The sequence below is a fragment of the Sesamum indicum genome, linkage group LG6 (genome assembly GCF_026168435.1).
Source record: "Sesamum indicum cultivar Baizhima isolate 11 linkage group LG6, ASM2616843v1, whole genome shotgun sequence".
NCBI lineage: Eukaryota > Viridiplantae > Streptophyta > Magnoliopsida > Lamiales > Pedaliaceae > Sesamum > Sesamum indicum.
The window spans coordinates 4,484,427-4,506,152 of record NC_142662.1 but is presented as its reverse complement, the minus strand read 5'-3'; the positions used below and the strand labels follow the sequence as shown (position 1 = coordinate 4,506,152).

Below are 21,726 nucleotides of genomic sequence, written 5' to 3'. Positions count from 1 at the left end.
CAGAAGTAGATTTTTCTTTTGTTTTTCCTGTGTATGCATAATTTGTGGCTAAAATTCTCAAGGTAGCAGGCAGAATCCAGAAATAATGAAAGAGTCATGTAAAGGAAAGGGGAGTTCATCAATAAAAAGATCAAAAATGTATAGAGTCAAGATGTGAAATAGAAGTTCGGTAATACATTATTGCAGTAGTTGACTTCAGCTGGTAGTTGCCATGAAGCGTATTATTCCGATCATTTTGCTTTCACCCAATCCTCGTTTAAGACCTAAGTTGGACTGAATTTGTGAAGAGATAACTAAAAGAATGTCATCAGTTGACACCATAGACCCACTTCTCAGCATTGCTCGTGTAACTAACCAACTCCTCAGGTTTAAACCATAGGTTGATTTCATCCTTGGCAGTCTCAGGTCCGTCGCTACCATGAATGATATTTCTGTAAAAAAATAGTTGATATAAGGATAATAGTATGTCAAATAACAAAAGTAAAATTTTATTTTGACCATATATTGTGATGTTTTAGTATTACTGGAGAATGAATTGTACACTCTGATGCAAGAAATTATTTAGTTAGCAACTAAAGCCTAAGGTGTAGTCTGGCATACCTCCCGACAACAACAGCTAAATCTCCCCTGATAGTTCCAGGTTCAGATTTCTGAGGATCAGTGGCTCCAATGAGTTTACGGCCATACTTGATCACCCCTTCACCTTCCCAAACCTGAAGGAGTACAAAGAAGCATGTTAGTAATCTTTCAAAAATATATTTGTATAAATAAAAGCAGATGGGAGCTGAGCTCTTCTAACCATGGCAACAACTGGTCCAGAGCTAAGGAAATCGCACAACCCATTAAAGAAAGGTCTTTCCTTGAGATCGTGATAATGCTTCTCGGCGAAGTCCTTTGAAGGAATCACAATCTTGATGGCCACAAGCTTAAAACCTTTTCGTTCAAACCGGGAAACAATTTCTGAAATCTGACACCAACCAGATTGTGTCAGCATGTGTGCAAACATGCAGCATGCTCAGGCAAGGACCTTCTATGAGGAAATGGGGGAAGATGGATCCAAATCCATAATACCTGTTCTTTTTTGGATTTAAGTGTAGATTATGTAACCAAATCAAATGGAGATCATGTAGCCAAATAAAGTCATCTGTACCATTTTGTAGGGGGAGATAAAGTAGAAGAAAAGCATAAATTTTACGGCATATTACAGAATAATATCAATAATCTAATAAGTCTTCCAACTAATCAAACTTTGTAATCTGATTCAAGTTGAAAGATTCTTCACTAGAAAAGGTGTGGCAGTCCGTACCAGTCCTCTTTGCACTCCATCAGGCTTGATGGCAATAAAAGTTCTCTCCATCTTTTGAATAAACAGAAACATGCGCGTCAGTCAGTACAACAGAATAAACAAGTAACAATGAAACATTTGAAATAAGACAAGGCAAATCAGTATGAGTACCTCAGCAGCATGTGCCTCTTGGTCCTGAAGCATGATAGCTGTAGTATAAAGGAAACCAGAGAAGAAGATAAATGAGAATTCATGTTGGATAAGCTTAGATTTATGTCTTCAGAAACTCAGGTTTGCTGGGTGGCCACTGAAATTTGAGCCAATACAAAAATTTAACATGGACAAACAATAATGTCTGTACTATACACAGGCTTGTGACTTTTATAGGGGCTAATCTTTACATTTCAATAGACTGGTATGCATGGAAAGAGACATTGCCTGAGAGCATCTAAAGATGATCAGCAGAAAGTTGTTACTGGTGTGGATGAAATAGTTCTTCAGGAGATAGAATATGCAACCTAATTCTCACCACACTTTTAAGCAATTTCACCTTATTACTATGTAGAAGCATGTAATACTTGCTGTAGAAGAGGCAATGGAGGCCCCATGGCAAATTCAGTGACAAGGCTGATCTTCTTTTTGGTCCAAATCATTATTTAACTACTCAGTAATTGATATGTGAGAATCCATCTGCTAGTCCAATAACTTCACTAATTAAGAAAACAGGCAAATTTGTGCACCAAAATATATGGCTTATGCACTTGTACAGAGAAAATACTCATTAAAAGTAAATAAAAAGCTCAAATAGCAAATATGGAACGAAAATCATTTAAAGGGCATGTATAGGGGAAAATATGTTCTACAAACCTGCTGTTGGAAGGACAAGGGCACCATAAATCCAACTCCTATAGGCATTTCCCGACTCAGATGTACCAAATGAAACTAGAGATGACACTCTTCCTCGGGATGAAACTGCAGCTGCTGCTGCTGCAGCTCGCCCTCCTGCAATACAAAATTTTCTTAGCTTCACTTTCTGGATTTAAGTTCAGTTCTGGGAATATACTTACATGTTTTTATACATTATACAAAGAATTAATCAGCTTCACTAATAATTCAGTGACTAGTTACTGCCTTAATTTTCTAAATTCAAAAACCATTTTCACAATTAATCGAATCTAAGTATAGAGAGGACAGAATCTTCGTATAGGAGAAATCTTTTCCCAGACAACCATGAGTCAACAGTCTGTCATGATGCAACTGTCAGTTATCCATAACATGCGAGACAAAGATACAGGATTAAATATAAGAAAAAAGGAAAAGAATGGACCAAATCAGAAATGGGCAAAGCTTCTGGAAGCAATTAGCCTCTTTGCAAATCAATCCTTTTCAAGTGAAATATAATCACAAACAAGAACATCCACAGAACTTATCCAGTAACTCTCACTACTAAATTCCGCCACAATGTCCACTAATGTAAGTTGAACAAATAAATAAAACAGAATCACTCCACATGCGAAATCAGTATCAATCATCTTCTCAACTAGTAACTTACATTTCGATCAATAACCCCACAAACACAAACAAGCTCAACTCACTCAAAGATCAGGCAGTAATAAACATCGAACAAATACCAAACACTACAAGCAACTGATAAATCACATCACACCATTTTCTCCAACCAAAAGGGGGGGGGGGGATTCAATTTACCGGAAAATGAACGAGATGACTGCTTCGAAGCAGCAGAAAGGAAAGACCTCGCAGATCTGCAGATCTGAGACCTCATTCTAGCAGAACAAGTACCTTAATTAGCTTCCTACTTTTACTCCTAGATGTCTGAGAGAACAGAGAATGGTACTTTTGTGAGTGAGTACGAAATGCATACAGTGGTGCCTTTTTGACTTTGGCTTTCCGTTAACTAACACCGTGTTTGGCACAAATTCCAATCTAGAAAGATAAAACACCCTTTCTCCTTATATCATTAACTTATTGGAGGGGGGCCAAATAGCAACAAGGGTGCATAGTTTGCTTAAAAATTGGTACATCTTTGAAAGAAATCATCAAGAAAAGCCACAAATACATCACTATTTTGTTAAAAGAATTTACATGATTGCAAATGTGATTTACATTGGACTAAATTTTTGTTGTTTGTTGGTATTTTTATTCTAAAATTAATTTGATTCATGTATTTTTCTTTATAAAATTATAATTGTTTACGAAAAAATTACATTTTTTATTTGTATATTGGTATTATATTTTTTAAAATAGCTCGAAATGTTGTCAAAAGATAGATTGTGTTTTTATAATATTGGTATTATATTCTTTAATTTCATTAATAATTTGTGTGTAAACTTGAACTTGTATCATATATACCCTGAATTAAGGGGTACTTACAATAATTTTTACTTTTATACTGACAATAAATTATTAGTTAAGCAGTAGGAAAAAGTCTGAATTTTTAAACTTCTTTTAGAAAGAGTAAAAAGCAAAAAGAAAGAAAGAAAGGAAAAAGAAGTAAAGTGTTAAATCCTTCTAATGGTCCCACAAGCAGCTCCAACTCCCAAACACACCCTTACGAAAATATATAAGACAGCGGCTTAAGATTTTCTATTGGCAGATCAAGGAACGCAGTGAACAGTTGTACTTTGTACTATAATTGTTTGTACGCGGGTGTGGAATAGCTGGAGGTCGGTTCACGATGAATGGTTAAGGTTTTGTTGAATCGGTAGGGAGGTACGTAGGGTAAAAGTCCAAACAAAAACCCTAGCCGTATCGTTTGGCAGAGAAAGGGCACCCTATCTGAAAAGGCCAAGAAATTGCAGATTGGTCCCTAGAGAATCGGAAAATTAGCTTTTCGGCCCATTAGTTTTGAGAATCTTTTTAAATTTCCCCTTCCTTTTTTCACCTTTACCCGAAAAGAACAGATGAGATGAAAGATGCCCTTAAATCCTTTGCACAAAATATTAAAAAATTTTGAGCTTTTATTGTCTTTTCCTTTTAGCAATCAAAGCACCAGAAATTCGCAATGTATATTTTAATATTAGGAATTTTTATAAATATAAGATCAAAATTTTTATAGATACTTTGAATTGGACTTTTTTAAGGGCAAATTACAGTTTTGATTCCTATGCTTTGAATTGGTTCCCAAACTATCGTTGATATAACATTTATTCCCTAAATTAATAAATATAATACTTATATTCTTAATATATATATATATATTAGTTTTTTACATATTAAATTATCATCTATTTATTTCTTAATTATTTTTTTAATAAGAAAGAATTTAAATTACAAGTGGAGTATAAATTAATATATACATATATATGATAAATATGGTGGGCGGTCTCACCAGTTGAGAAGAGACAAGTACAGGACATCCACCGAAGGAATCACGGTCAAGAAGCGGCCTAGGTAAAGCTAGGTTTCAAAGGTAGAATATATTGGTGGCATATCGACCTAAAATAAGGGTTATAGTCAACAATTCCTGGATTCCAACCTTTCATTTCAAAGGCAAAGTAACAACAATTTATATATGCTTTTTAAAATAAATTATAAAATATATATGCTTAAACAAAAGTTAAATATTTTTTAAAAGATAAATAAATATAAATATTTTATTTTTTAAAGAAAATATATTCAAAAAATATTTAATCACTCATTTTTATCTAAAAGACTAAAAAGTTAATAATTTAATTTTATTATCAAACTAATAAAATATTTTTATGAAATTATTTTGTATATTTTTTGTAGTCATTCATTACTTAGTTTTGAGTCGGTAAAATATAATAACATTCAAACTATTTAATTTATTAATTTTCATTACTTCATCATAATCAAAAGATATTTTTTTCAATTGAGAAAATTTCAGTTACATTAAAATACAAAATTATTAGAAAAAGAAATTTTTTGAACTATATATATAATATAAGGGTAAGACTGTTCAAAAATTTAATTATAACGAAGTGTTATATTTGTTAGTTTAGAAGAGTAAATGTTACATCAAATATAATTCAGGGGGCAAAGTATATTTTACCCTAATATCATATTACTTAAAATGTATTAGTTATATATATATATATATTGAAAATGTATATTTTTTATTAAAAAAAATCCAAACCCAATACCCTCTCCCCTTCCCCCAGCTCGCCGCTGCCACCCACTCCCCCCCCCCCCCCCCCTAGTCCATCCTCGGTCGCCGCCCCCAGCCTTCGTCCCCGTTTTCCCTAGTTCTTGTCGCCGTCCTCCTTTCCCTAGTCCCCATCACTGCGGCCCCTCCCCATCCCCTCGCGCCAATCGTCGCCACCCCCAATTCCCCCCTTCCAGTAGCCGCCCTCCTCCCTCAAGCGCCGGTAGCCGTCATCGCCGACCCGCTCCCTCCAACCCCTCTCTCTCTCTGTCTATATAATTAAAATTACATATATATTTTTTGAATTAAATTTTTATATAAAATATATATATTATTTAAATGTATAATTAAATCTATACAGTTGATTATAATTAAATAAAATATAGACCATTAATAAGTCAATCAATTTTCGTCTTTAGATTCAAACCAAATTTAACGATTCTAAATAATTCAAATGTCATTTTATAAAAAAAAGTAAATATTTCAAAAAAATATTGAAAAGAGCGTGTAACTTTTTTTTGCTTCATTTTTTAAAATAAGAGGGATAAATTATTAATTTTTTTCCACAACGGGTAAGTTGCTCATTTCTAACTCCAGATGGGGTAAATTGCATTTAACCCCAATAAATAGTGATAGCTTAAACAGCGGGTAAATTCTAATGCATAGAGTATAAATGCAGAAAAGCCTAACATTGGTATTCTTACCAGCTTATGTACATGATGTGCCGAATAGTATTGGTGACAATATTCATTTACAGTGATGTGTATAACCACTTCAAATTTAGGTTTATTCACAGGTGACAGTACAAATTAATGGAAATTGATCTATGACTTCTCTGGACTGTTGAGATTTTCAGAATCCGACGACAACTTGCACTCAATCTGCAGTGTTGCCAACCAAGAATCAACCTGAAGAACACACAGGATATGTTGATAAGGGCACGCACCAGGAAGTGGCATTAAAGCCGAAAGGCAGACTGGGATTATAAAAGCTGCACAGTTCGTTGAGTAAGTCGCTTCCTCGCATTCTTGTTGACAACTTATGAAATGGTTCACTTAATTGACTTCTTATACATAACATTCTTTCCAACCATTGGAACGTTACAGCAAAATTTGTTTTCCAGAAAGGTTAATCACCAACATTTTACCTGAAATTTAGCCATACTATTACAAAAACAAAAGGAAGCTGTTGATTTTGAAAAATTACATTGCAGTCCTTGCAATCATATTTTATATAACAAGTTCCCCCTCAGGGACGGGATGACAAGACGGAAATCAATAATGTAAACACGTTAGAAGATGGTTCAATGTAATTTTAAAAAATTTACAGGTCATTTCAAACATGCTCAAACCTCATAAAGTGTTTGTCCAATTATCCCTTTAAAGAAAGAGCATCTTCACTCCAAAGGTCATTTTTCATACATCTTGTTTGTTTATATATTTATATCCTTAAAAAAACATGGGTGGAAGATATACGATCTGCTAGTGTAGATTTTAGGCAGAAAAAGCATCATTTTAGAAAGTATATATAGTGAAGCAGCATGCACCACTATGATACTTCTACCACGCCAAAGACGGGGTTCGAGACAACACATTATGTAACAAAAAAATGACGCGCGAGCTCATCGTACCTGAATCTTAGATGTGCTCGAGCACTCATATCGCAACCCATGACGTGTTAATATATAAAAACAATATCGAGTTTCTTCGTCTTCTCGTGTTAGGCAAGGGAGAGAACCAACTTCAACAACGTCAGATAGAAGGGTTGAGTCCTGGGGACTTAAATCTGCGAGATGGAATTTTACAAACAATGAAATAGTTGAAATCCAAGATTAAAAGAAGTCATAGGAAGGACAGCGTCAATGCGGAACTTGATACAAATTTTTAAAGGCTTTTACCATAAAAAAAAAAATAAAAAAAATTCAAATTGAATGGCCTTGAGAATCGAAAGCATTAGATTTAGAAAATAAAAGCGAGAACATGATTAGAATTGGTGCAATCATTAACTGGAAAAACTTTACATGGGTTAATGCAATAAAATGATTAGTTAGCTTACATGTGTAAACAATATACTGAAGTATTGTAAAAGCTCCCCTTTAAGTGGGAAAGTAAAACAATATACTGAAATACTGTAAAAGCTCCCCTGTAAGTGGGAAACTAAAACCATAATTTTTCATACTTGGGCAAGTATAAGTAACATCAGACCATGTAGATACGGGAAGCCAAGAGGTTAAATCAACTACCTGTAGCTAACATGTACAAATAGATACAGGATCCTTGAAGGACAACAAAGCGTGGAAGCCAATCATCAACTTCAGTATCATCAATTGGAGGAGGTTCTCCTGGTAATGCTGCCCATCTCTATGAAAAAGAAGAGAGTAAAAGAAACAGATCGAAAAGGGATGTCCATAAAACAAGAAAATGTCAATACAGGAAAGATCAATGATACCGTGCGTAAGAACAGATAGCCTGATAGACGAGCAGATCTCAATATTTCATCAATATGCTCCAACCTGCATACAGGAAAGCAAAAGTATCAGCATTGCATAAGAAATCCTGCAGATTATAAGGCAATGTCAGACTGAAATACTCTTGAAGGAAAACAAGAGGAGGGGGAGGCGAGAACCATATGCAAAAGCATGTGAGGGGAATGATTTAAAAACACTTCCAAACCCAAGGAAAATATGTCATCTGTGAAATGAAGACATTCATATAAAGTTTTAGAGGAAATGAGTTGGTTAGATCAATAGTGAAGCTTCGCTTACTGCGCTTTATAGTGAGATTCCCTTTCTTCTAAAGCAGCTATTTCTGAACGAAGAGATTCCAACTCCACGGCACTTAGTACAACCTGCAGGTTCTAAGAGTTTCAGTTGTCATAAACTACAAAACTTCTTAAACTGATAGCTATTATCTTTACCTTTTCCTGACCATTTGCACCTAATCTCCAAGATAGTCTTTTTAGGCTGAATAAGTTCAACATGGATGTGGCAGTTCTTAATCTTCTTCGAGCCCAACTATGGCTATTACACCTAAGCTAAAGCAAACGAACATGACAACAATCAATTTTAAGTTACATCTGACTTCATTTTCTTTGTGTGAGTTGTCTAAAGGACAAATACCTCGAACCTGCGATTGAAGGTGGCTGTGGTTTGGAGGAGAGTTTGAACAAGAAGTTGACGCTACAAAATAATCAGGAAATATTTGTATTCCTTTAGGACCATCACCCATGAAGCTTAATTACGCTCGTAAGACCTATATCAGATCATATAAAAAATTAAACAAATTCATGAGATTCTCATCCCAACGACAGCAGTGATCACTAGCCCATCTCATTATGCTCTAATATAAAAAACTTCAACCACAGACTATGAATCACATCAATATCCATACATTTCATTTAGTGTGTATCAACGGCCACGAAAGTCTAAAAGATTACTCAAAACATTTTTGTGTTTTTCTTTGATATCACGACTTCTTTTATTAATGTATCCCGACAATAATCATTTGATCTCAGCTTAACATCCCAAAAACGTAATTCTTTCAGCTGAACTGCTTGCCCCATTCAAATCATTATTCCAATACAATAAAGAATCAGATCGCTTAACAGTATTTTACAAGAACCCGAAGCTAGTCACGGTCCGTAACTGTAAGCACTATAAGTTGGTTACGAATTATAATGCTAAAATCACGAATACATAATTTTGTAAATATTTCCATAAATATAACTATTCCCTCCAATTTTATCCCCCCGGTCAATATTCAACATTCATAACACAACGCATAACAAAAGAATACAGAAAAATTGAAAGGGACAGCAGCCTACGGTTGAATTGACCTCTAGAAATAATGTTTCTAAGTTATGATTACTACAATTTCACACCTTAAATTCGGGAAAATCCACAATAAACAACTGATATACTAGGATGTTTCTGTATTAAACAGTACTAGGATGTTTCTGTATTAAACAGTACTAGGATGTTTCTGTATTAAACAGACTTGAGAATCAAGTTTAGAACCCATAATCCAAAAAATGAACTACCTCATATGAATTATAAATAGAAATCAGAAACTGAATTGAAAAAAAAAAAAAGGAAAGAGACTGCACCTTGATTTTGCAGATGATTGAGCTGCAGACAAGAAGAAGAAGAAGAAGAAGACGTAAGGTAAAGTTGCTCGTCTTCTGGGAAAAGTCGTTGACACGGATGAAGAAACCTTGTTGATAAATGATGTGCCTGGTGGGTTGCGGTGATGACATATTTGCCCCTTGTTTTACTGGTATTGACATCTTGCTTAGCTGGCAGTTTGGTAATTAGATTGTTGTCCACCTGGACGAATGAGAAAACAAATATCCTGTGCCCCGTTTGGGTGGGACTATTTAGATGGTTCTTTGGGTGGGACTATTTAGATGGTTCTTTGGGTGGGAGTCAGGCAAATAACATCAAATAGTTTGGTTTATTTTTCTCATGGATTAAAATTTCGTTTCTAACACATATTTTGAATTACTAAATATTAAAAAATTTTAATTTTTTCGTTGAAAATGCTCCAAAAAAAATTTTAAAATTAGGGAAACATACATAATAATCGTAAAACTTAAATTTAAAAAAAATTATCCTTCTTCTTTTAATCAAGCATATATATATAATTTTCTGTTATTTACGCCAACCAAAATATTTTATTTTCATGTAAATTATATTTGGAGTTATTATTTGATGTAGTTACTGTTAAAACTAAATAATGATATAGTATTTATTTTGTAACTAGGTATTTTTAATATATAACCTATATACATATAACGTTACTATTTTAGCATAGTATTAAATTAATTATAATTGAATAAAATATTTATATATAACATAAAATATATATATTTATTGGTAAAAATATTAAATAAATATTTTGCTGAAAATTTAGAAAAAATAAAAAGTTTTATGGGAAACTCAAAGGTTCCACGTGAAAAATAGGAAAAAAGGGTTTAACTAACAATATTGAAAAGTGTTGGGTGTTTAAGGAACGACTTAGAAATAACAGCTAAATTTTAGTTTTTAAAACTACGTATTGAAACGGACTCTAAAATACTGTTAATTTTATATGGCGGGGAGGTAGCTCCTTTGCATGTCCTTATCTCACTACTGCGCAGCGTTCGGACGATGATGGATTAATTAGCAGCAGTCAAGCCAACCTTTTATTATCGGAAAACCAACTAAGCTGTTGATACTTTACATATTTGGCATATAGCTCAGTGATGCATACCGAATTTCAACAACATCCCAATGGTCCATTGACTTTTACGAAAATTCTAAGATTAGTGGGGGATTAACCTTGCAAAATAAGGATTAGCACTCTGATACTTAAGTAAGTTTCGTTCTTATCGAAGAAATAAATGGAAAACTTGTACCAAAGTGATAATAATAGTTGAAAATAGCATTCAAGTGAAAAAAAAAAATATGTGGAGTGCAAAAAATATGCTGAAAATAGCTAATGAGAGTTTGAGCGTGGTAGTTTGTGTTACAAAAATTACTGCACCATGGCTCAATTTATAAGCATCCATAAAGCATGATTCGAGGATTAGTTGCGGCAAACGGTGCCATTGGATAGTTGCATGTGTTAACTTTGTAGCAAAAAAAAATATGAAATTTGGACTTATCTATATCAAGATATGACTGTTTGCCAAGCATTGCCTACTCTGCCTGGGTATATAGGGATGTAGTTACTTAATGACTAAAGAGTCAATTCCATCAAACTTCTTGGAATTATCTACAGATTTGTTGGACTCATCCACGCCTCACACTCCTCACACTACTACACGAACAGGGACCCCTCGACCTACTGAGGAGAGGGTGGCAACTGGTCTCTGCCTAAGGATCATTCATTTTTGTTAGAGGAAGGGGAGGGTAGCCAAGTTGCTGAGTTTCTAAAAAGGGCTAGATCACCCATGAATAAAACTTATGCGGACAATTTACCTAAAACCCAAGCTCTCGACTTATTCGCTTCTTGCCTTAACAAGGTAGGTGCTAGCACTACGTGATTTTATACATAAATACTGAAAAGCAGAAAAAATTTGACATGTGTGAATTTGTTTGCCATGTAGACATTAGGCTAGGAGGTAGTTTGTTCAACTAAGTTTGAGCAGGTTTGCCCCTTGTTTGAGAATTATCTTAAGAGGGCAGAGGAACTGGAGGAAACTATTCGACAATTAAGAGATGCTTTAAAGAAGAAAGATCAGCTCCATGTGGAGAATAGCTAGCATCCGTTATGGGAGGATGTAACTAGCTTGGATACTTGTCTAGAGCAGGCTGTGCTACAGGTGGAGCAGGTGCTGCAGGACACAATTCGCACTTATCTTGAGATCGAGGAAGGAAGAGATATGTTGGACGGCTTCTGGCAAAGTTGTTTAGCTAACTATACGAAGTCTCACGAGTTGCAAAGCTTGTTGGCTGACCGTGCTCTGAAATATTAGTTTCACGAGTTTCAGATCTGTGCTCAGCAATTCTCAATTGGGAAGCCATCCTCCATATAAGGTAACTACCTCATTTTTGAATGCCAGGCAAGCCTGACCACTACTTTTGATCCTTATGACGAAGGCTCTAATGAAAAGCCTGAGAGTTCTCTTTTTGAGGATGATCCCATATCACTGGACCTCGTAGTTCAAGTGGTGTAGGATGTGGCTCCTCTGCGTAGTGAGCCCCCTGCGATTGATGAGGAAAACACGCCTCCTCATGTTGGGAAATCCAATTATTTGAAATGTCGATAGATATTTTATAATATATATATATACACACACACATAGCCAACACCTCCACTGTTTGTTGGTGCCCCTCACCTACCTTGTCGGCTGCCCTTCCTCCCATAGTTGTGGTGCTGGTGCCTCATCAGCCCAGCATATTGTCCCCTCCCCTGCCGCCGCTTGTGTTTCCATCCTTACCCTCATCATCGCCTCCCCCACCCCCGCCCTACTGCCACCTGTGCCTTTCCTCTACCCTCTATCCCGAGTTGCCAGTGCGCCCCCCTCCCCCCTTGTCACTTAAGCTAGAACCCCTTCCCTCCCCCTCTTAACTTGCCTACATCGTCTCTTCTTTCCCCCTCAGCCTGTATATGCCGCCTCTTCCCTCGCTTGTCTGCACCACATCCCCTTCACTCTCTCCCACTTATGTTGCCTCCCTCTTCCCCTATCCAAATTGGCAGCTCGACCTTTTCCCTGACCCCTTTGTTTTTTTTCATTTATTTTGGTCTATCTATACTGTATGCATATGTATGATTTATATATTTATTTATTATGAAATTTTATTTTTATATAAATTATATACGATTTTGAGTCATTGATTTAGTTCAAATAGATTTGAGCAATTGATTTTATACATTAATATGAATCATTAATCTAAATAAGAAAAAAATAGACCATTAATTTATTTATTAAATCACAATTGATATATATATATATAGATATATAAAGATCTAATAGTTCATATTTAAAGATATAAGTCATTTTATACGTAGAACTTGAGCAAAATCGCATATCAAAGACGAGTGATGCACATCTCATGACATAAGGGGTATTATGCTCCTTTCTAAAAACTTCTGGGTGGCAAATTGAGAATTTCTTTTCCGTAAGGGGGCGTTTTGCCATTGCTGACTAATAGGAGGGTAGATTGCAATTTGCCCTTTTCGCAGACATCAGGACTTCGCTTCCGATCTCTCTCCCTCTCTTGCAAAAATTTCCATTTTCTTCTTCCCCTTTTCTTCAAATTTTCTGCCTCATTTTCTGATATTTCCTTTTTATCTTTCGACTTCCGCATATGTATTTTTTCTCCCCAACAAATAAATAGAGATGCTATGTATGCGTGCATAGGTTCCCCAATTTTGTTCCGCCGCAACCCAGCGATCTGAGAGGGGTCAAAGTTTTTGGACTGCCAACGGCCGATTTTACGGTGTTGGTATTTTCAGGTCCCGATTGGGTCTCCATTGCCTGATTGGATTCGGTGTATTCGAAAGTTTTGTTTAGGAAAAGCTTGAATTAGGGTTTTGTGTATTGTTAAGGGTTAGGCCTTTTTTATTTTTTTGTGGTTTTGGGTGAGTGACTTAGTTCCTGTCATTGGGGGCTTCCCATAAGTTTGTTTTGTCGCTGGCTTTTTCTTTGGTATAAACATTTCGGGGTTTAGTTTTAGTTGGGTTTCCGGAGTGTGGAAAGGGAAAGCAGGACCGGACTTTCGTGAAACTTAAGCGTTTTTTTTTCTTTGGCTGAGTTGACGAGATGCCCAGGAGTTCGAGGCACAAATCGCATAAACAGAGCAAACACAGTTCAAAGGATTACACCGACTCTGATGAGGATGTGTTACAGATGAAGGAGAAAGGTGGTAAAGACGACAACTCTGTTAGGGTTCATAGGGATTCGGCATCTGGTGAAAAGCGCAAAATTTCATCCCAGGTGCGAGAAAGCAAGGACAGTAAAGATCTGAGTGGGAATGGCGATGTATTGGAGGTGTATGTTTCATCCAAACGGCGAAAAGAGAAAACTGATGTTGGTGGTGATAGGTGGAATGGGGGTGGAGATGACAGAGGGTATGGCGATAGGAACATGGAAAGGGAAATGCATAAAGGGGAGAGTTTGAAAGTTGACACCAAATCGAAAGAAAATAGCAATAAAGGTGAAAACATGAGAATTGAGTCGAAGAATAAGAGTAAACGGCACGAGAGTGGAGTTGCTGGTGAGAGAAAAGAGGACAGTTTAGTATCAGTATTGTTGAACAAAGAGGATGGTAAGAGTAAAGGGGAGGCGAAGCGGAAGTCTGAGAGGGATTCTTCTGCACGTAGAGAAGGGAAGGAGTCGAAGGACAAGGACCGCAGATTGGACAAGGAGAAGAATGTGGGTCCGGAGAGTAAGAGTGGTGATGCTGAGGATGTTGTGAAGAAGCAAGGGACCCAATGCGGGGATTTTAGTGAGGAGAGACAGGGTAAACAGTTGCGAGAAAATACTGGTAAGGTACTCTTGTGGATGGTTCAATATGGTGATTGATAACTTCTCTTTGTTGATGCAACGCTAAACTAAACTTCTCTTTTTTTTTTTTTGTTTGATTCCTGCACAATCAATTTGGGGACTTGCTAAGCTTTTTATATTTATTAAATAGCTATTATGACATCGTTCAAAGCTGTTTATCAGAATGTGTTACCTTCAATTTGTATTTGAGCAGTTGGTTTCTGAGCATGAAAATTAAACAGTCGCGAGAAAATACTGGTGAGGTACTCTTTTGGATGGTTCAAATATGGTGATTGATAACTTCTCTTTGTTGATGCAACGCTAAACTAAACTTCTACCATTTTTTTGTTTGATTCCTGCACAATCAATTCGGGGACTTGCTAAGCTTTTTATATTTATTAAATAGCTATTATAACATCATTCAAAGCTGTTTATCAGAACGTGTTATCTTCAGTTTGTATTTGAGCAGTTGGTTTCTGAGCATGAAAATTTTCCAGTTTGACTCTCTGGTTATTAGATTTTTTAGTGCAGATGCTTAATGAATATAAATATATTGCAAGAAATTTCAGGTTAAAGGTTTTCCAGTGAGGGGAAGGGTGGATGGAATGTTCCTATAGGACTTACTGAGGACAGATTGGTATTACAATGATTTGCTGTGCTTGATAATTTAGTATTTTCTTCCTATTCTTCGAGAAGAAAAGGCGTTTCCCCTAATATGTTACTTGTCCTAATCATTAGCATTCATGTTTGCACTTGATCATTCTTTATGTTGCTGGGTGGTATTTGGTTTGAGACTGTAGTCAAATGTTGGGTAATTAACAGAATTTTGCTTTCTAATAATTTGTTTGCTTATTTGCCATGTAGATTGGTTTGGTTGCTGTAATAGCTAAAGGAGTATTTAGTACTTCTAATTTCCAATTTTGTTTGTTTCTGCAGAGCGTACTTCACAGGACGAGTCGCACGATCCTGAGTGGGAGAAGGAGATCGAGAAAAGGATACACAAAAAAAGAGAAGGTTCTAGTGAAAAAGAAAAACATTATGATGATTTTAAAGAAGGTGATGAGAGACGGTTGTCCTCAAGAGGTGATCGTGCCAAAGATGTGAAATACAGAGATGATAAGCATAAGGATGGTGGCTATTTGGATAAATATCATGAAGATAGTCACAAGGACGATAGGCGTAGGGATGAGAAGTACCGGGAAGACGCTGACAAGGATAATAAACATCATAATGATAAATATCGAGAAGATGGTGAGAAAGATGCCAGACGTAGAGATGCCAGATGTCGGGTAAATGGTGATAGAGACACTAGACGAAAGGATGAGAAACATCGTGAAGATGGAGAACGAGATGGCAGGCGGAAGGATGACAAGTATCGGGAAGGAGTTGAAAGAGAATGCCGACGAGATGATAAGTACCATGAAGATGGTGATAGGGATAACAGACGTAAGGATAGCAGATATGCTGAAGATGGTGACAGAGATATGAGACATGGTGATGAAAAGTATTATGAGGATGGAGACAGAGATGACAGGCGCAAAGACAATATTTATAGAGATGAAGATGATGGAGACAATAGGCACAAGGAAGAAAAGTTTCATGATGACATTGATAGAGACATTAGGCATAAGGATAGTAAGCAAGGGGATGGATTCGATAGAGATAAGAGACCCAGAGACACCAAGCATAGGGATGAACAAACCTCAAGAGACCGTTCTGGCGATAAGTCTGAACCTAAGCGCTCTAGGGATGATGCTTATTCTGCTGATCGTCATGCTAGAAAATCAGGTGCTTATGATGATAGTCCAACCCATGATGATCGAACAGCCAGGTATCGAGATGATCAAGATAGGAGAAGAACGAATGAAAAAGAGGATTATGGTGATATTAGATCTCGAGGTACAAAGGATCAAAGATCTGATGCTGAAAAGAAAAGTGCAAGAGTGGACCTGCCTACTGATAGAGTATGGTCTTCTTCTAGAAATGCTGAGATAGAACATACTTCTAGCCACAGCAGAAGGCGGAGTTCGCCAAGCTCAAGTTCCCATGCTCCAAGGGATAACTATAGGTACTTGGATACAGGCAATGGCATCATTAGTCAGCTTCTTATCATTAAATTGATTTTACATTTATCTGGAGTTGTTTTTTCTTTTTCTGCGTGGATACGGCAAAGTCTTTTCTTCATTATCTAGCAATCAACATGCCTATTTTTATTGTGGGCATGAGTTTGAGAACCGGTTATCTGTACATTAGGGTGGATGCATTTCCACAAAGGAAAAATAGAACAAACATAAAAATGATAAAACTTGTCAGTTGCTTAATGCAGAAATGGGGAATTATATGTTATAAGTTGACTGTTTTCTCAAATAACAAAGTGATTGGAACATAAAAATGATGTTGAAAGTGATATTGTGAATGTATTTCATCTATATTATGACTACATTTTAAGAGAATGTAATTTACAAGTGTGAGACAATCTGAATCTTGCTTGATTGTTAATAGTCAATTGTATGAATTCGATCTATTTTGGTTGCGATATGTTAAATTTGAAGAATGCTTTTGATATTTAAATATAACTTAATGTTTGTAATAACTATCTGGAAAATGTACTATGCTTTCCGAGGGTGTTAGATGAATGTAAATGTTTCCTTTGCTGGCTTGTTGAGTTTCGAAGTGTCTGCAGTGCCTTAATTATATGCAATCAGATTCTAAACTCATTTATGAACTTCTTTTGGATCTGTTCTTCTTTCGGTACTATTTTTTCTGTTCCTGCTTTTTTGTGGATGGGGGATTATTGGACTTATGGTAATTTTGTTGGTCCTAGGTCTGAATTGGAAGGTATCTGTAGATCATAGATTTTGTGTTCGGTACCAGAATATGTTCCTTTCATTTGACCATCTTTATGTTTGGTCATGAATTTAACCTGCTATGTTATTCTTTGCATCTACCCTTTCTTTCTAGGTTGACAAGTGTTCTTTTGAACTTCACATCACCCTGCTATTTTGTTCGTCTACATAATCCACCCAGGCAGGCATAGTTATACTGTATAAATTGCTTAAAAAATTAATCTTGCATCATATTTGATGTGCTGCTCTAAGCAGATGTCTTTACACATTAAGTTAATATTTTCCAGGGCCCTGAACCAAGATGAGCCGAAGTACAGAGATTATAATTATGAAGAGAGAGTGCGACACAACATAATTTCAGCTAGAGATTATGCTGGTGGTGTTGGAGGATTGGAGAAGACTTCTTCATCTCGGTCATTGGAGAAACATGGTCAAAAGGATGATGGTCATTTGAGGTCATCGCCTTTGCAGCTAGTGGATAAATCTCCATCATCGAGCACTGATAGGAGACAGTTTGGTAGGCCTGATGTAAGACGGAGTACTGATGTTGAAGAATCAACAGAGAGGAGTGGTGGTTCTCGAGATTGGAGGGGGTATTCTGGCAAGGAAGGTAAGGGTGGCCGGGAGTTGAGCATGGATGTACTGCCTGGAGAAGAGCTTCTACAAGCTGATGCAGATACCTTATCGGTTTCTTCACCTTTTATGAGAAAAAACCATTTCTCTAGCAGCTCTAAGTCATTTCTGCCTCCTCCCTCCTTCAGAACTGGTGTGGATAGCCCTTTACTAGGCTCAGCTGAAGAGGATGGCAGGGGTAAGTCGAACATCCGCCATAGGAGGAGTGGTGATCCTAATATGGGAAGGATTCAAGCAAATGCTTGGAGAGGCGTCCCGAACTGGCCTTCTCCTATGGCAAATGGTTTCTTGCCTTTCCCACATGCTCCACCTCCTGTGGGTTTTCATTCAGTTATGCAGCCATTTCCTGCTCCACCACTGTTTGGTGTCAGACCATCGATGGAGTTAAACCATTCTGCCCCTTACCATATTCCGGATGCTGACAGGTTTTCTGGCCCTGGCCGTCCAATGGGTTGGCATAATCAGGTGGATGATTCATGCCCTCCATTACATGGCTGGGATGCAAGTAATGCTGTCTATGGTGAGGAATCTCATATTTATGGGAGGTTCGATTGGGACCAATCTAGGAACATGCCTCGTGGTCGAGGCTGGGAGACAAGTTCAGATATGTTTAAAGGGCCAAACAGGAGTACAAGCATGGAGATGCTATCTTCTGAGAAAGAGAATAACTCCACTCGAAGTGGAGATGAAGCTTTGGCCACTCAGTCCATCCAGCCAGCTCAAAGTGAGCAAACTCTAGCTGATCAGCAGGCAGACAGCACTGACATTAGTCAGTTGATAAAAAGCTTTGGGAAGAATGACATTGAGGTTCCCCTTATTAGTCAGGAGGATACTAGTGATGTAGCTAAAATATCCAGGAAGGATGATGCACCCCTCTGCCATGTTTACTTTTCCAAACTGGATATTTCTGCTGACCTAACTGAACCTGAATTATTTGATAAGTGCACAAGCTTGATTGATCTCGATCAGAGCATATCGTCTGATGGTGATGATTCTAGCATTCTGTGTATGGAGGTAGGTTTACGACTAATTGCATCATCTAATCATTATACTTGGATATTAATAGAGCTGATCCTAATATTATTTTTCCTCTGTGCATGACAGGCTACAGAAGCTAAGCTGGTACCTCATAGGCTTATGAGTTATGCACTTTTTGTGTCTACTGATGATTCTATTTTCCAGGTATATTTGTTTTGGACATAGGATATGCATCTTTCTGAAAGAAAATATACGGCTTGTAATACATTTCCAGCTGCAGCTGAACCCTTATGTTACAAACTATATGCATGTTATGCATTCAGAACTATTCTTGCTGCCTCCTATTGCACATCTGCCAAGTTTTTTTCTTGCCTCTTATGTTATAATTGATCAGTAGCACTCATAGGTGAGCACGTGGTGCCCCTCCTTTTGTGAATGCTTTTATTTATGTTTACTGTCTCTAATTACTCCAGTTTTTCTTTTGGACCAAATTTGATAATACTTGCCCAAGTGTAGGCTTAGTCTCTAGAAGGTTGGGATTAACTGCTAGCAGAGTTATTGTTTAATTTGTGAGATAGCAGGGTCCTGAGAAGAGCAAAATGCATGTCTGTTTTATCTAACTTGGTCATATGTGAGTACAAAATGAACTACTTCCCTGTATCTATATCAGGTAAACTGGGCGTAAAAGCAGTTGTTGTCTGCCCTGCCTAACATCTATTGTGGTCTTTGTTGTCTCTGAGTCCGTCCCACCACCTACCTTCCCACCCTTTTTCTCAGCCTGATTTTATTTTACTTTGTAGTACTGTATTAGTGAATTTTATAATTGCGGCAGGGCAAGTGTTATGTAATTAATGGAAGCGTTCCTTAATGTTTTGCTTACTTTAGTAATTTCATGTGCTGCAGAAATCAATATCCCTCTATAAGATGCAAAAACGAAACCTTTGGGCTGAAGATGGTGAGAAACTCAAAGTATTGAGTAAGCAGATTCTAAATTCTGATCAGGGGGATCAGAACGCAGAAGATGACAAAACTGAGAAGCTGTGCCCAACGGATGACATGCAGGGTGTAGAGGATGCTCTTCCAAACTTTGAAACTGAGGCAGATCATAGGCATAGTTTGCAGGAGGTAGGACTGGGCGTGGAAACCTTGAAACAGGAAGTTGCTCTACCAGTTGGCGACACGATTGAAGCATTGAAACAGCCAATTTCTACCTCAGACCCTGTTAACATGGAGGAAACTTTGGAATTTGACCGGGGACTAGTGGAGCCAGATGTTAAGGAGAAGCCCTTGTGCGTGGGGCGTGTTGAAGGATCTGATTCTCCTTTACCATCTGAGGTGAAAGTTGCGATAATGGAGTCTGGTAGTAACAATGATGAACTGAAATTTGTAGATGCTAGGTGCAGTGCATTGGTTAATTCTGATGATGTGTCCTTGGAGGCATGTGAGGCAATGATGCCAGAGTCAATCGTGTCTGGGTCGGTAAATTTAAGTCGGATACACCATTCTCCTGAAAGTACACATTGAGACAATTTATTTTTCTGAGTTTTTGAAAAATGCCGTTATTGTTTTCTTATCTTGTGATCTCCTCTGTGTTTGCTGCTTATCTAGCTAATGAATAAAACTCCCGAATTCTTCTATCATTTTCTCTGTCAAGTTTCTCTTTCTAGATGGGAAACTTGGTGTTGTTTCTTCCTCCGAATTTAAAGCTTCACCTGGCCAGAGTTGTGAGCTGTAAGCTGCAATGCGATAGGACTTCCTCAGAGTATTGGCTGCGAAGTTCTCTAGGCCATCAGGTATCCTGTGCCTGTTCTACTCTTGTCCTGTCCTTTGGGTAAAAGGGATGTGATATTGAAGTAGTATGGTTGCTAAAAAAATGCTGAACCGTGTCGTATTAATTTTTCATGATGATAACTTCTAATTGCAATTTTTTTCTGAAATCTCCAACTCAGATTTCTGTCAATTTTGATTGGCTGAAATGTGGCTTAGGGTAAATTTTACAAATAAAAATATGTTGAATTCATGAGTTATACGTTTAAAAAAAATAATGATAATGATATAAATGTCAAGATAAAATGTAGTTTTACCGAGTTAAGTGAGACAATTATTTGAAATGTATGGATGTTTACAATTGGACAACTTCTCAATTCCCATTCTTTGAAATGTATAAAATACTTTTAAGTCTCCTCCAAATTTATTCATACCTAGGATGTCATAACTTACTACTAATTGATTTCTCCAAAAAAAAAAAAAAAAGATAATATTTTGTATCTATAATAACTATTATGTCTGTAATTTTTTTGCGTAAGTTACAACAATCATATTGGAGGTTCGATATAATTATAGATATTTTCTTATTATTTGAAAAATTATAATTATTTCCCCTTATTTTAACGTCAATCTAATAGTAAATTATTCCATTAGTTTTTGTTGAATTTTTATTCAATTTTTTTTGTTGAACTGATGAAAATATTTTTATGGATTATAAATTTTGATATTAAATTTAGTTTATAATTTTTTAAAATATTTTTATAGATTAATATTCCCTATAGATGATTTTTTTATCACCCTCAAATTTTTTTACATTGTTTTAAATATATATTTTAAATTTTTTAAGTAAGAATTAGTAATATTTATTTTATTCTCTGGGAACTATAATTACTTTTTATTTGTAGAATATTTATAAATTTTTAAATAATAAAAAATATTTGTTATTATGTGGAATTTTATAGAGGAGTTGTAATTTACCCAAAGTTCTTCTTAAATAAAATATATAAAATAGATTGGAATTGCTTGGCAAATTGGCGGCCAAGTGACGAGGCTGAGGCTGAGGTGAAACAAAGCTCGTAAATTACCACACAGAGTAAGGCTAAAATGGTCATTCCATTTCA

At 36.4% G+C, this 21,726-nt stretch overlaps 2 protein-coding genes and 1 long non-coding RNA gene across 4 annotated transcripts; 1 reads left to right on the top strand and 2 right to left on the bottom strand.

Annotated features, from left to right (window-relative positions):
- Window positions 1-99: 99 nt before the first annotated feature.
- LOC105179150 (Pleckstrin homology (PH) domain-containing protein) lies at window positions 100-9,648 on the bottom strand. Its single transcript, XM_011102750.3, has 15 exons — window positions 9,516-9,648; window positions 8,537-8,662; window positions 8,328-8,444; window positions 8,176-8,258; window positions 7,860-7,923; window positions 7,654-7,771; window positions 7,042-7,196; window positions 6,243-6,319; window positions 2,993-3,063; window positions 2,153-2,287; window positions 1,457-1,494; window positions 1,307-1,357; window positions 800-967; window positions 601-713; window positions 100-431 (listed from the first exon to the last, which is right to left on the bottom strand). The coding sequence occupies exons 2-15, from the start codon at window positions 8,636-8,638 to the stop codon at window positions 308-310; spliced, it is 1,416 nt and encodes a 471-aa protein (XP_011101052.1). The 5' UTR covers window positions 8,639-8,662; window positions 9,516-9,648; the 3' UTR covers window positions 100-307.
- Window positions 9,649-11,323: 1,675 nt separating this feature from the next.
- LOC148787645 (uncharacterized) lies at window positions 11,324-12,741 on the bottom strand. Its single transcript, XR_016065935.1, has 2 exons — window positions 12,235-12,741; window positions 11,324-12,096 (listed from the first exon to the last, which is right to left on the bottom strand). It is a non-coding gene; the product is annotated as an uncharacterized LOC148787645 (long non-coding RNA).
- A 271-nt stretch (window positions 12,742-13,012) lies between these two features.
- LOC105179149 (uncharacterized) lies at window positions 13,013-20,411 on the top strand. 2 transcript variants are annotated; one of them, XM_011102749.3, is made up of 5 exons: window positions 13,013-14,382; window positions 15,318-16,449; window positions 17,515-18,874; window positions 18,965-19,042; window positions 19,742-20,411. In XM_011102749.3, the coding sequence occupies exons 1-5, from the start codon at window positions 13,659-13,661 to the stop codon at window positions 20,360-20,362; spliced, it is 3,915 nt and encodes a 1,304-aa protein (XP_011101051.1). In that variant the 5' UTR covers window positions 13,013-13,658; the 3' UTR covers window positions 20,363-20,411. The 2 variants fall into 2 exon arrangements, with proteins under 2 accessions (XP_011101051.1, XP_088737773.1); XM_088881647.1 differs by lacking the exon at window positions 13,013-14,382 and adding an exon at window positions 14,413-14,639.
- Window positions 20,412-21,726: the final 1,315 nt, after the last annotated feature.

Coding starts and splice junctions, on each gene's coding strand:
- LOC105179150 (XM_011102750.3), bottom strand. CDS start 8,638: ATGGGTGATGGTCCTAAAGGAATACAAATATTTCCTGATTATTTTGTA. Junction 1,358..1,456: donor AAGAGGCACATGCTGCTGAG/GTACTCATACTG, acceptor TTTATTCAAAAG/ATGGAGAGAACTTTTATTGC. Junction 432..600: donor TTAGCTGTTGTTGTCGGGAG/GTATGCCAGACT, acceptor ATTTTTTTACAG/AAATATCATTCATGGTAGCG.
- LOC105179149 (XM_011102749.3), top strand. CDS start 13,659: ATGCCCAGGAGTTCGAGGCACAAATCGCATAAACAGAGCAAACACAGT. Junction 16,450..17,514: donor GCTCCAAGGGATAACTATAG/GTACTTGGATAC, acceptor AATATTTTCCAG/GGCCCTGAACCAAGATGAGC. Junction 18,875..18,964: donor CTAGCATTCTGTGTATGGAG/GTAGGTTTACGA, acceptor TGTGCATGACAG/GCTACAGAAGCTAAGCTGGT.